General features: G+C 36.6%; 1 protein-coding gene across 4 annotated transcripts in view; it reads right to left on the minus strand.

Moving 5' to 3' along the window:
* ITCH (itchy E3 ubiquitin protein ligase) overlaps positions 1-14,937 on the minus strand; it is a 126,753-nt gene that overhangs the window by 39,526 nt on the left and 72,290 nt on the right. For all 4 annotated transcript variants that reach the window (XR_009048337.1, XM_057701145.1, XM_057701143.1 and 1 more), the window contains 5 exons: positions 10,076-10,233; positions 8,342-8,531; positions 6,993-7,088; positions 5,183-5,357; positions 441-510 (listed from right to left, as the gene is read on the minus strand). Coding sequence is in view for 3 of the 4 variants with exons in the window: in XM_057701145.1 (XP_057557128.1) it covers positions 441-510; positions 5,183-5,357; positions 6,993-7,088; positions 8,342-8,531; positions 10,076-10,233 (689 nt within the window). In the remaining variant the exon portion in view is untranslated. The remainder of the gene's footprint in view (positions 1-440; positions 511-5,182; positions 5,358-6,992; positions 7,089-8,341; positions 8,532-10,075; positions 10,234-14,937) is intronic.

The raw sequence follows: 14,937 nt of genomic DNA on the forward strand, positions 1-14,937 counted from the left end.
ACAATCTTTTGAAATGGATTTTTTTCACTAAGCATAATGCCCTTAAGGTCCATTCAGATTTTCATGTATATCAAAATCCACTTCTTCTTATGCTGAGGGGGCAAAATATTTTTATATTTTAGAAGAGTAACAGAACATGGGGGAAATTAAATGACTATTTGGCACTCTGAATTAAACCAGCACACCCCGCAAAGCTTCTCAGATATTCATTCAAGCAAGAGCAGGGTATATCATCCATCCATAAGTACCTACTTGTTAAAATAACTGAATTCAATTAAAAAATCCATGCGAGTTGGGGCTTCCTAGGTGGCGCAGTGGTTAAGAATCCGCCTGCCAATGCAGAGGACATGGGTTCGATCCCTGTTCCAGGAAGATCCCACACGCCGTGGAGCAACTAAGCCCGTGCGCCAAAAAAAAAAAAAAAAATCCATGCGACTTACCCCATCCAGGTGGCAGAGGACCCAGGGGATCAAATTCTTTATTTTGTGATGTAGCAAACAAATCTTGATTCTAAAAAGAACAAACAACAGTGAAATAATGAACAACTTAGATAACTTGAGAACAAGCTTATGAATTCTGATATGCCTTTTCCTGGCCATGTGCAATATAATCTCTTTCCGAATCCACATCTTAGAGAAGTATGACACAGTCAAGAATGAAAGCCAATGCACTCTCATGAAGAAAAAAACTTTGTCAACATTATTTAACATTTGAAACTATTTGAAATTTAAACAATTTTATACCCAAATGACCATTTTTCCTTAGTTCCATATCAGTAATTAGAGAAATATATAAACCCCCAAAAGTCACTTACAAATAACAGTACTCAGAGTCATCAGCTGGCCGAGAAAAATCTTGAATTTCTAACTCAAAAACAGGGGATCATATACAGAACATGGTATATACAAAGAAAGAATTGTGAGAAGAGGGTTGGGGAGAAGGAAGAATAGGCTGTTAGATGAGTAAAAGGAAAGAATTCCAGTTGGAAGGAGCTGACAAGCCTAGAACTGTATAGAAGATTTCTTAAATTTGTTTGAAATTATCACATTGGTGGAGAGAGAGGTTTGGTTAGATAAAAGGAAAGTAGGAGTCAACCACTGGAAAAAGAGAAGCAAAAATCATACTGACTGTGTAGGGTGAAGGGTTAACGAGTATGTTTTAGTTTAAATGTATAATAAAGTGGGGGATACACTGTGGTCTCTAAGTAAGATGAGGTTAAGCCCTTTCTTCTTTAAGTAAGACAAGGCAAATAAATAACAGACTAACTGCTTTAAAAAAATTATGGAAAAAAAAAAACACACAAGTAAAATAAGACAGTGCACCCCATATACCAAGCAACAAGATTCAACAATTACCCAAACTGCCACATTTCTTTATTTTTCTTCCATATTCTTTGCTAAAGCAAAAAAAAAAAATGAGTCATCATTTCACTCCTATGTATTTCAGTATGTCTTTCTAAAATTTGTGAACATTTTCTTATACAACCACAATATCATTATCACACCTAGCAAAGAATCTATGTTAATTTTATCATCTAATACACAATCCCTAATTAAGTGTCTTGGTTGCTTACTGGGTTGAATCAGGATCCAAAGCCATAACACTGCATTTGGCTTAGTCTCTTAAGTCTAAATTTATAGCAGTTTCCCCCACTGTCAGTCTTCCCCTACTCCGTGTCACTGACTTATTAAAGAAACTGGGTTAACTGAAAAAGTTTTAAAAGCATATGAGAGATACTCCATTTCTCATTTAAAAGCTCTTGGAAGACAGGCCTGTCAAGGAGTGACCTCGCTCCTCCTGACAGACACAATAATGAAAGCAGGAAATAGGGAAACCAAGGAGAAACACTATACAAGGTTTGAACCCTGCTTATAGGACAGGCTGGAATAGTTTGACACATGACAAACTGTTTTGATAATTTTCTAAGATCCAAGCCTATCCCACTGGTTCTTCCTGGACAGATAAGGTGGGGAGAGGCACAATGAAGCCATGGGCCAAAGCTATTACACAGTGATCCATAATCAACCATATCTAGTCTGAGGTTAAAAAGGCTAGGTGTGTGAGCATCTACTGCCCTGTAACCAGGATCAGAACAAAGGCCACTTCATCTACTCAATAAACAGACTTTCTCAGCAACACCCCCCCCCCACTTTTTAAGTAGCTGGCATTAAGAATGTTCAATTCAGTTCATAACTAAAATAGGCTGTTTAAGTCTTTTATAATTTAGAACCACTCTATAACAAGAGCAAAGAGTAAGAATCTGGATAGGAGGTAAAAAAAAAAGAAGAAAATGGTTGATGAGTAAAAGCTGCAACTTAAGAAAAGTTCTGAAGACTCTGAGTATGGAATTGGTCAAGTTTACGATGAAGCAATTTATACACACTGTACATGCTCCAGGAATCTGCTAAATCTGTTTTTAAAGAGTGTTTTATGAATTGGGAGATTGGGATACCAAATTGTACACTCTAAATATATGCAGTTTATTGTAAAAAATAAAAAATTTAAAAAAAAAGTGTTTTAAAAGGTCATGTACTAGACATACAGATGGCCAACAGGCACATAAAAAGATGCTCAAAATCACTAATCAAAACCACGAGATATCACCTCACACCCATCAGAATGGTTATCATCAAAAACATCACAAATAAATGCTGGTGAAATGTAAATAAAAAGAGAATCCTGTACACTACTGGTAGAAATGTAAGTTGGTGCGGCTACTCTGGAATACATTATGGAGGTTCCTCAAAAGATTAAAAGCAGGGACTTTCTTGGTGGTTGAGTGGTTAAGACTTTGGGCTCCTATGCAGGGGCACCAGTTTGATCCCTGATTGGGGAACTAAGACCCTACATAGCACATGGTGCAGCCAGAAAAAAAAAAAGACTAAAAATAGAACTATCATATGAGCCAGCAATTCCACTCCTGGATATATATATACATATCTGAAGAAAACAAAAACACTAATTCAAAAAGCTAAATGCACCCCAATGTTCATATAGCAGCACTAATTACAATAGCTGAGAAAGATACAGAAGCAACCTAAGGGTTCATCAACACATGAATAGCTAAAGAACATGTGGTATATATATACAATGCAATACTACTCAGCCAAAAAAAGAACATTTTGCCATTTGCAACAACATGGATGACCTTATTATGCTTAGTGAAATAAGTTAGAGAAAGACATATACTGTATGTTATCACTTATTATGGAATCTAAAAACTAAAACAGAATGAACAAAACAGAAAAAGACAGATAAAGAGAATCAACTAGTGGTTACCAGTGGGAAGAGGGAAGGGGGGAGGGGCAAGATAGGGGTAGGAGATTAAGAGGTACAAACTACTACTTACAAAATAAATAAGCTACAATGATATATTGTACAGCACAGTTGTATAGTCAGCATTTTATAACTTTATATGGAATACAATATATAAAAATTTGAATAACTATTGTACACTTGAAACTAATATAATATTGTAAACCAACTATACTCCAATGAAAATAAAAATAAAATATCAGGAATTCTAAGAGTGAGATAAAGGGCACGTTTGCAATTGTGGATATGAGGGAGAGAAAAGATGAAAACTAACATTTCTATGCATCTAGTATGTACCAAACATTTTAGGAAATTCATTTTACAGAATCCTCAAAACAAACAAACAAAAAACCACCCTCTGAGATACTTTTACATATGGATCTATTGTATAGATAAAGTAAATGAGTCTTGATGAGGTTAAGTAACTTACTCAAAGTCATATGAGAAAGTAACTGTGGAACGAGGATTCGAACACAGATGTGTCTGACTCCAAAGCCCATGCTCTTTCCACTGGACACCCATGTGGAAACTAACTTTAAAGAAGGTAGGCAAGTTAGGCATTCAAACCTAAAAGAAATTTGGCCAGGCATACCAAAGGTGATTATAATTTAGAAAGAAAGATGTAAAACAGCATTGGGAAAAAAAAGAAAAGAAAACGGTAAGGTAGACAAGACAAAAATTTATTTCACCTCTAAAACCACTGGGAAGGGGAAGATAGTGACAGCTGTCTACAGAAGCTGGCAGGAAAAACTGTTACAGGAAAGAAAGTTATCTTAGTCATAACCAGGTAGTGAAGGGAAAACTGCTGATAAAGGTACATTTATGCACATCAGTGCATGATTCAACTATTATGATGACAAGGTCCAAGAAACAGAAATATGAAGAAAAGGCAAAAAGTTAATGTCCAATGAGAATATGAATTTACTCTGATGGATTCTAACAGGGATGATACTGATGGTAGTTGAAGGAAAGAGATGACAGTGGAGGAGGTCAGCTTCTCTTGAACTCTTGGAGAGTTGGTTTATGTAAAATTTAAACCATTTTCAGAAATTAGATGTTTTGATACCAAAGATAATATGGTTTCAAAGCCATAAAATATATCTAACATAATCCTATAAGCAATCAAATTTCTTCAGTCTCCCAGAGCACCAAATAATTTATTGTGTGAACTTTACCTTCATACATTACAAAATGATTCAATTCTATCATTAGTTTCACTTGACTCAGATGCTATCAGACCCAAACCATCTAATGTTCTGCTAAGTTAGGCAGTATTAAATTCAGAACTGTTTTAATTCTTTTTAAACTGCCTGGATTTATTTCTACTATTCTTTTGTAAATGGACTTTAAGTTGTCCTAACTTCCTTTCGACAGTAACAAAGCAAAGGTGGTTGAACTTTAAGAAATTTTAAAAAGAAAAGAATAAATCACCTACATAAAATATTAGAAACAAGGTCTAAAAAAAATATCTATCAACATCAACAACTGGGTTGCCACCCAACTGGGTCTTCCTTGCTGCATGTGGGCTTTCTCTAGTTGCAGAAAGCGAGGGCTACTCTGTGGTGGTTCGTGGGCTTCTCACTGCGACGGTTTTTCGCGTTGCAGAGCACAGGTTCTAGGCACGCAGGCTTCAGTAATTGTGGCAGGCAGGCTCAATAGTTGCGGCACATGGGCTTAGTTGCTGCATGGCATGTGGGATCTTCCGGGATCAGGGATTGAAACCGTTTCCCCTGCACTGGCAGGCGGATTCTTAACCACTGTGCCACCAGGGAAGTCTCTGGACTTTCTTTTTAGTGCTTTACATTTCATATGCAACAAAACGTTAAAAATCACTCATTAAGATTATAATGCAAATATATATGCTCACCCCATAAATGAACCTCTGGTTAAATTGCTGCATAGCTCCTTGAAGTTGACTACGTTGGAGCTGCCATTGCTCATAGTTCCGGACGGATTCCAATGTTGGCCTCTGCCATGTTGTTGTTCTTGTGAAATGGTCAACATAATAAATACGTCCCATGTTGTCAACCCGCCGTTCCCAGCTAAATAAGGACAAAAACAATTGGATTCGACAAATAGTTGTGAAACAGCTAAGAATGAAACAGGACTTCATTTTAGCCCTGGTACAGGTTTGGTAAGATTTTACCTTGCAAAACTACTTTTGATTTACCTGAGTGTTCTGTCTTATGTATTTCTAAATGGTCTGTCTGTAAGTGAACTTAAGAAGAATGTGTATAAAAGTTTTTCTTAAAAGTTAAGATGTATCAGTCAGGTTTTTAAAACAAAGTGTATCTTACTGATTAAGTCTCAGACAATCACTAAGAAAAAAGTTCTCAGTTTCTTTCTTTCAAATGTTCTTTTGACTGCTGCAATCCTAATAGGGACACATACGTACATACACAGAGAGAGCGCGCGCGCGAGAGCGCAAGAGAGCGCTTTTCACAGATGTCAGAAAGAGCACTTTTCCACAAGAATAAAACTATCTTATTTATACCATTTCCAATGGATGCATAACATTAAGTAAACTTTGATAAAGTAAACTGGTGATATCTACCTGGTTGACTGTTTAGGGTTATGTCTACTAGTCTAATATTATAAATACAGAATTGGTTCCAGAACACTCCTAGGATACTCTATTCCCTCATATAAAATGGCACAGTATTTGCATATAACCAAGGCACATCCTCCCGTATACTTTAATCATCTCTAGATTACTTATAATATCTAACACAATGTAAATGCTACGTAAATAGCTGCCATTACAATCTTAATGTTACGTAAATAGTTGCCAGGGCTTGGCAAATTCAAGTTTTGTCTTTTGGAACATCGTGGAATTGTCCCCCCAATGTTTTCGACCTGCGCATGCGGAGGGCCAACTGTAGTAAAATAATAACCATTTATATATCGAAAATTTTTTCTTCCTTTGCATTATTTCCTTAGGATAAATTTCCTGGAAAGGGTCACTAAGGGTATGGGTATTATGATTATAGATACTTTCTATTGAGGGTTGTGACTAATTTATATCACCATTAGCAATGTTATGAGGTAAAGTTTGTCCATAATCTCACCAACACTGGATATTATCTGCTAATTTAACAAGTAAAACTGTACCTTTTAGTTGTGTGTTTAAGATTACTAGCAAGATTAAATATTTCCCCATATTTGCAACTGACTTCCCTCGAATAAAGATATTTTTTCTTCCAATTATTTTACATAATGTAAATGTTAAATGCTTAACACCATGTATTAATATATCCCCATTTTATTATTATTAATATATTAATACTTCCCCAACTATCTTGCAATGACTTCACTATTATATATTGTTTTTTTATAATAAGAACTTTACTATATATATGATAGGGGTTATAATTCTTACTCAGTTAAAAAAAAAACAACTAATACTTAAAATACTGCAGTTTGAGCCAGCTAAAAGTTCACAAAGGAAACGTAGGGAATCTTTCCCTAGGTCAGAAATGAGTGAAAATAAAAGTCATTCATCACGGTCAATCAATTCCCTGATGCTCTTCTTTTTAGTCTGCACCTATCATAAAACAAAGTAGATAGAGGCAAGACTGACAGAAGAAGAAAAGTAGGAAGGTAGGGAAGATTCTTGTGTAGATATAATCTGTAATTCTGAATAAATACTTTTTTTCTTCTTCAATACAGACACTTACCCAGGAGGTAGAGGTTCTGGTCTATCCCACGTTGTTCTTTTTTCAATATGGTCTACATAGTAAACTCGTCCATGCTGGTCTACTCTCTGCTCCCAACTTAAACACAAAATTAAAAAGGCTGATACACTACATGTATGAGTAGCCTGGCTTTTTAATCCTGTCTCTGTCTTCTTCTATGAACATATTACAGAGCTGAGACAAATAAGCATGTCCGTATATAAAGCAGATACCAAGAGAATTTTAGGAATAAAGTCAAGAAATGTTATACTGAGGGTGACACACAGTAGATGAGATTTCTCCTGCAGAAGTATCTGCTCTATGAGATGTCTTATGTTTCTAAAGAAGCTTTAGGCAACACATTCAGGAGACAAAATCTATCTCAATCTGATCAGGGTGTACACAGGACTTGAGAGGAAAAGAAAACTGTAATTATTATTATGAAATCTGAAGAAAGACTGAGCTGTTAACCGAAGAGCAAAGGACAGTTTGAGTTCTAGAAAAGCTCAAATCAAAGAATAAAACTATCAGGTGTGCTCCTGCACTGTCCCAAGGACAAAGGCAATCTGAGTATTCTAGTCTCCGTGGTAGATATATCCCTGAAGTAAAAAAGACAGGAATAAACCAACAGAGTTTAGAACAATCACTTCTAAGAGCACCCACCCAGTTTCTCTTTGCTAATCTCTGGCACAAACAATTTTCTAACCTGGCTTCCCATGTAGGCTTTCAAAAAGGAAAATGGTCTAACTACCTACATAAGTAACACAGTCTCATTAGCAATTAAAATCCTCATCACGAGAGTTTCTTAACCTAGTCAATTAATTTTTGTTTAGCATTCTGAGCTCCTGGATTAATTTGAATGCCAGTGTGTGTGTGTGTGTGTGTGTGTGTGTGTGTGTGTGTGTGTGTAACTATTAGAGTATTATTAATTTTAAAAATAATAAGTAGAGATTTACATGAGATTGAGTTGTAATCTTCTCAGTTTACTAAATTATTATTATTCTGCTATGACTTTATGATGGTAAAAAAATTTTAAGTGATTTTTTTTTTCCCTTCAAAAGAAAAGACAATCTGAATTAGGCAACTATTTTATTACTTGGCCTTGGTGAACTTTCTATGGCTCAGAGTCCTTCAATAAAAAAAATTTTTTTCCTCCACTTTGCTCTGGAAATGAGGGAGAAGTTTCAAATGTGGCAAGCTTTTTTGTTAAGTTTGACTCTAGATCTCCCCCAACACAAACACACAGTTATGAGACAGTTTTTTAAAGAATGGAGTTCAGTACTATTTTCCTTATTAATAAGAATATGCAGAAGTCTAAAGAAAATAAAAGTTAACCAAAAGCAATTACTCACCCAGGTGGGAGGGGAGCCTGAGGTACAGGATTTAATGGCCTAGGGCCTGAGCCTCCAGATATAGTAAGAGGAATTATTAATCCAGACGTTGCTCCTTCAGATGTATTTGAATTTGTATTTGTTGGTGGAAGAGAGCCTGTACTAGAGCCATCACTTTCAGAAGTGGCAGATGGTGAGCCATTGACAGATGCTTTAAGATTTGAGGAAACAGAAAAACAATTTTCAGAAATCTAAATTCAAGAGAGAATTTTAAACTTAAATAAAAAGGTAGATGATAAACATAGAATTTAAGATATGGATACGCAGGTAAAAATTTGTTTTTTTTTTTTTTTTATTTGAAAATTTCTTAAATGAGATAAATAATGGGAAACAGCCAACAGTCCCACTTAATAGGCTTGTTTACAACTTTTAAGGTTCCATCTACTCCATGTCTCATTATTCATTACGAAGCACATACAGATGCTGATTTCCTGATGCCACAGGAAAAACTTTTAGAACAGAAAAGTGTTGGTAATCCCTTCGTATAAGTTCATTCAGTAATTTTCCAGATCCTTAAAACTGTCTTTCCTATGAATGCCTACAGATCCGAGACTAATTTGGGGTGTTACCTACAATATGGAAGATCTGACTGATAGTAACTATTTTTAAGAATATCATTTCTGGAATTCCTCGGCAGTCCAGTGGTTAGGACTCTGCAATTTCACTGCCAAGAGCCTGGGTTTGGTCCCTGGTTGGGGAACTAAGATCTTGCAAGTTGCGCAGTATGCTCCCCGCTCCCCCCGACAAAAAAAAAAAAAAAGAAAGAATATTATTGCTTAACTACATACTGTATCTTCAAGAAATACTTGTTGACAAAACAATTCCTGAAGGAAGTTCAGTAATATTATGACAACGTAATATATCATCTTAAAGACTGGGAATATACTGTGAACACAATTATCTACAGAAAAAAAGGGCAAGATGTATATTTAAACACAATGTTACTTAATAAAATGATTTGTGGACAACCAATTTACTTTTTAATAATATTTGGATTATTTTACCTTTCCTGTTCACTTACTAACAGAGGGAAGTAAAAAGAGATTAAAGATGTGTTCTGGCTAATCAGGAAAAATATTGTTTTTTTTTTTTTACTATATGAAATGTTTACCTGTATGATTTTTGCTTTAAAATCTGCATATCATTTAGCATTGTTGGGTTACTTGCTATTTACTGACTGTCTTTTTAAAGGATATAATGAGAATAAGCAACCAGATCCTTGACTCTATGAAATGGTTATGTGCACACAGTTACAAACCCTGATAGAAAGTTGCAATCTTATCTGTACTGTCAGTACTTTTTAGAGCACATGTGATTTTCCTTTTTTTTTTTTTTTTTTTTTTGCCTCACTGTGCAGCTTTCGGGATCTCAGTTCCCTGAATCTGGGCCACAGCAGTGAAAGCCCAGAATCCTAACTACTAGGCCACCAGGGAACTCCCAGCACACACATGACTTTCATTCTCAGTAGAGCACCTGCCTCAGTAACTTCATCCCTGGAAGAAAAACTTAGGGAAAAGGCACATCTCGATTAACTATAGAAAGATTATCCTTGGCCAAAATCTTAAACGTAAAAATTCAGCTACAAAACCAGCCTAAAAGGATCTCTTGACACTTACCTGAGGGTCAATTCCCAAACAGAATTTTATAATCACAGTACTGAGATCTATATCCATAGTGTATGGCTGGAATACACACCTGGTCTACGTGGGGTAGGTGGAGGTGGTCGTGAAGGTCTTGGAGGCCTGGAAGGTTTAAAACCACCATTTGAGAGTGATGGAGAATTATTCCCATTGACCCTCCTATTTTCACCAGACCCTGCATCCTCAGGGTCGTCTGATCCATTCGTATTCACTCTGGGTAAGACAAGGAAGCAAAGGGAAAAAGAATGCTCTTTGAATTTAACCAAAAAACCAACAGGAAGACCAAAACTTAAAGTTTTAGAAGCTTGAGAAAACCCTCCTAATTTCTGGCCAGCCTCATCAAATACATAAATAGCTCTTGTGGTAGTCTTATACATAGCTCCTCAGAGCCCACGTAGAAATACTTAAGACCATTCAGAACTATTAGGTATGCTGGTTCAGAGTTCAAGTAACTCAGAGGCCCTGTAATAAGCAGAAACGGAGTCAAATTCTCAAAATTCCAAATGCCTTAGAAAGGGCACTATTTTATCACAAGCACAGATAATTATCATTTTCTTGGTTTCCACTGGCTCAATATTATTTACATTTGGGGCAAGGCTGACTGTTTCACAGCAGGAGAAAGAAGTATTTCCCAGGGATAAGTGCTCTCCCCCCATCCCAGCAACTGATATACAAAGTGTTCAAAGTTAAGTGATCTAGAAGAGAAGTTCCCACAGACTTTTTAAAAGGAACTATCATTCCTTCAAAGCAATGACATGGACTGGAGAGAAAGAAAGGGGGAAGAATGCTAAGAGGAATGTCAGATACAAAGTTACTATTACTGTCAGTTAAATAGGTGATTCCTCTTCTCAGGGGAATCTAGTCATTGACTAGAAAGCAGAGCATGAGTTACCTAGTTTGGAGATACCTTGGCTAAAGCTCTACTACCTGGTAAGTGGAAACCACTACACAATATTAATCCATACTCCTGGACCTCACAACAAGCCTGAATAAAATCTAATAGATCCAAGAAAATAAAATATAGGCAGTACCAGGTATTAAATTACTTTCATACTATGTTCCCCAGAAGTCAAAGTATGGTATTTGGACCAGAAGCAGGCACAATACACAGGAGCTTGTTAGAAATACACAATTTTGGACTCCACTCCCAACCCATCAGACATATCATTTTAACAAGATCTCCAGATGATCTGTGTGAACAGTAGGGCATGACAAATACTGCTTTGGGAGGGGTTCCTCAAATGCTTATTCTGAATAAATGGAAAAGCTCAGTAATAGGCAGTCAGCACCTGGTTAGTGCTGATTGCCTGCAGGAAGACCAAGCAACCCCACAGTATGAACCGAATGCAGCCAGAGTCAGCTTTGACACTGCTCCCCTTCCCCTAGGTGCTGAGTCACACACCCCTCTTTGAGACTCTGAGTATTGCCTCTCCATACTATTTTAACAGGTGATTAATTAGTTTGAAAAAAGGTTCTTGATGCTTTTAAAAACACAAACTGGTAGAATGGACCATAAATGGGAAATTGAGTTTTCGAACTCTGACTCTGTTACTGACAAAGTTATGTGACCAAAGAAAAGTTACTTGGTCTCTCCGTACCTCAAAAGTACATTTACCTGGATTAAATGATTCCTTAAAACCTTCTCAGCTGTAACATTCAACTAAATTACACTTCCACTGCTGGTCAACTTTTAGGGACATGTGAGGGAGGGGGAACATTCAGGGCATGAGGTAAATCTGCTATGACAAACAAAGGTACAGCAGAAACTGGATTCCAAAAATGTTATGTTCTGTTGTTGAAGATTAATATCAGAGATTTTGTTTTCGTTTTTGTTTTTTGTTTTTTTGGCACACGGGCTTAGTTGCTCCGTGGCATGTGGGATCTTCCTGGAGCAGGGATCGAACCTGTGTCCCCTGCATTGGCAGGCAGATTCTTAACCACTGCGCCACCTAGGAAGCCCCAATATCAGAGATTTTAACACCCGTGCTGCTCACCCTTCTAATATTTTGGCCTCAATTTCTCAACATAATTATCTAACAAGCTGTGTATTATGATTCCTTAAATTTCCTTGATACTTAGAATCACTCCTGCTCCTAGATCTTAAATGCTGAAATTCCTCTACCTACAGACTTCTATTCCTCTACTTGCCTCCTATTGTATCTTTTTAAATTAATTAATTAATTAATTAAATTTATTGGCTGTGTTGGGTCTTTTTTGCTGTGCATGGGCTTTCTTTAGTTGTGGTGAGTGGGGGCTACTCTTCATTGTGGTGCACGGGCTCCTCATTGCCGCGGCTTCTCTTGTTGAGGAGCATGGGCTCTACGTGAGTGGGTTTCAGTAGTTGCAGCACATGGGCTCAATAGTTGTGGCTCACGGGCTCTAAAGCGCAGGCTGAATAGTTGTGGCGCATGGGCTTAGTTGCTCCGCAGCATGTGGGATCTTCCTAGAGCAGGGATCAAACCCGTGTTCCCTGCGGATTGGCAGGCAGATTCTTAACCACTGCGCCACCTAGGAAGCCCCCTATTATATCTTTTATTCAGTCTCACCATGACTTTTAATCCCCTCTCTTATCTTCACAGTCCATCAGTTCTCTTTGTCTCACTTGGGCTCCATTATAGGCTACTTTCCCTAGAACTTTTTTTTTTTAATAAATTTATTCATTTATTGGCTGCATTGGGTCTTCATTGCTGTGCAAGGGCTTTCTCTAGAGGCAGCAAGTGGGGGCTACTCTTTGTTGTGGTGCATGGGCTTCTCATTGTGGTGGCTTCTCTTGCTGCAGAGCATGGGCTCTAGGCATGTGGGCTTCAGTAGTTGTGATACGTATGCTCAATAGCTGTGGCTCACGGACTCTAGAGCACAGGCTCAGTAGTTGTGGCACACGGGCTTAGTTGCTCCATGGCATGTGGGATCTTCCCGGAACAGGGGTCGAACCCATGTCCCCTGCATTGGCAGGTGGATTCTTAACCACTGTGCCACCTGGGAAGTCCCTCCCTAGTACTTTTAATTCACTATTGCCCAACACTTGCCACCCCCAAGCAATCTTTTTACTATAACTAGTCCTCCGTTTACTTTTCCCACTATTGTTCTCTGGGGTCAACAAGTAATGCTGAAGAATGTTCCAGTTGAGAAATTAGGTATGTATTAGTAGAGGAAATAAACCAGGTAAAGGACCAAATTAAAGGGGCAGACAGTTCTACAAAAGGTCCTAATAAGTCGTCCACTGGGCCGGGTAAGGAAAAGTCCTAAGGTTTTCATTTCCAATGACTCACAAGATAAAAATTCTCTTTTTGTGCTGCCTAAATGACTACTTTTTTCCTGTTTAAAAAATAAAACAAAACAACAAACAAAATCAAAGCTCAAATCTCCCAGAAGCTAAAGAATTAGAAATGACAGGTGGCTACGACAACCTACACCACAGGTTCAATGGGATTAGTGTACTGGTGTTAAAATTAACAGTAATAAAAAGTTTAACAGTCATTTGCAAGGACAAAGAGCTTTTGCTAGGTCCTGTACACTTATACAGACCCAGGCAAAAGACAGAAAAAGTTAATATTGTGCTTCTCTAGTCTGTATCTTTCTATCCTGACAAACTTCACTTTCTTAAAGCTTGATCACTTCAAAAAGATTGAGGCAGCATGGACTTCAGCTCACATTATTCAACAACTTCAACTGGGTTATGCATACTGCCTGGTAATCATTTTCTACATCTCTAATCTATTCCTGGCCACATTCCCATTGCTCACTGAACTTTTACCATCTCCTCAAATATCTAATCCCAATTTGTAGATGACCCTGACTCCATCTCTTCCCTAAAATGATGATTATCTGCTATCCTTCAGCATTTTTCTCTACTGTAAAATTTCTCTGTGCCACTAATCATCTTCATCAGTTTTTTTTTCCCACCTCTGGGGAAAAGAAAATCTATCTTCACTTCTTCAAGGCTAATTTGTCTTGTGTGTCTTTGATTTCAGGACACATATATCCTCTAGGACTTTTCACCATCATTCAACACCTTTCTTCTCTCTTCCTTCATCTAGATTGTCCCTCTCAGTCACAAATATAATTAAAACACTTCCTCAATCTTAATTGCTCCTCAAGCTGTCCTCTTGTTCTTCTTTCCTTCATTGTAATTTTTTGTATTTATGCAATTAATGTACTTAGTATATTTTAATTTTTAAGAGGCTTTCAGAATAGAAAGTAATTTCTAATTATAAAATTAAAATTACCTTCAATCGTATGTTTTAGAGATAAAGAGATAATTTTCTTGTCCATCTTTTTTTCATTGGCTATAACTATGATCTTACAATGTATATGATCATACAATATTTCATATCCTGGGTGAGTTTCTGTTTCTTTGTTTTATTATTCATTATATACTGGGCATTTCACTCAAATTATTCAAAAACATTTCTAATGACTGTAGAATACTCTATCTTATTGATATACCATAATCTAATCTTTTTTAGGGAAGGGGGTGACATTTTCTATTTCCAGGTAGACTGCCAAAATAGAATAGCTGGGTCAAAGTATGCAAATATTTTAAAGATGAAATATTGATTGCTAATTTAAAAAAATAATAATTTTAAAGGTAATAATTGATCTGTTCTCTATCAGCTAGATATGAAAATGCCCATTTCACCATAAAGTATTTATATACTTTTAAATCTTTGCCAATTTGGTAAATAAAAACATTAATGTTCAACAGCATTTCATTTATAGGCCATCTGAGTTTCCTCACCCACACACTGTATATACGTCTATATTTTGCACATTTTTCTATTATAAAGGAATAGTTTTTCCTCATTATTTATAAGAGCTTTTTCAACCTGAAGGTACTAATTTCATATTGGTTAAATATTTGTCATTTGCTTTTTTTATAATTAACAATTATTTCTTTTTAAATTTTTATTTATTTAT

The sequence above is a fragment of the Hippopotamus amphibius genome, chromosome 12 (genome assembly GCF_030028045.1).
Source record: "Hippopotamus amphibius kiboko isolate mHipAmp2 chromosome 12, mHipAmp2.hap2, whole genome shotgun sequence".
Taxonomy (NCBI): Eukaryota; Metazoa; Chordata; class Mammalia; order Artiodactyla; family Hippopotamidae; genus Hippopotamus; species Hippopotamus amphibius.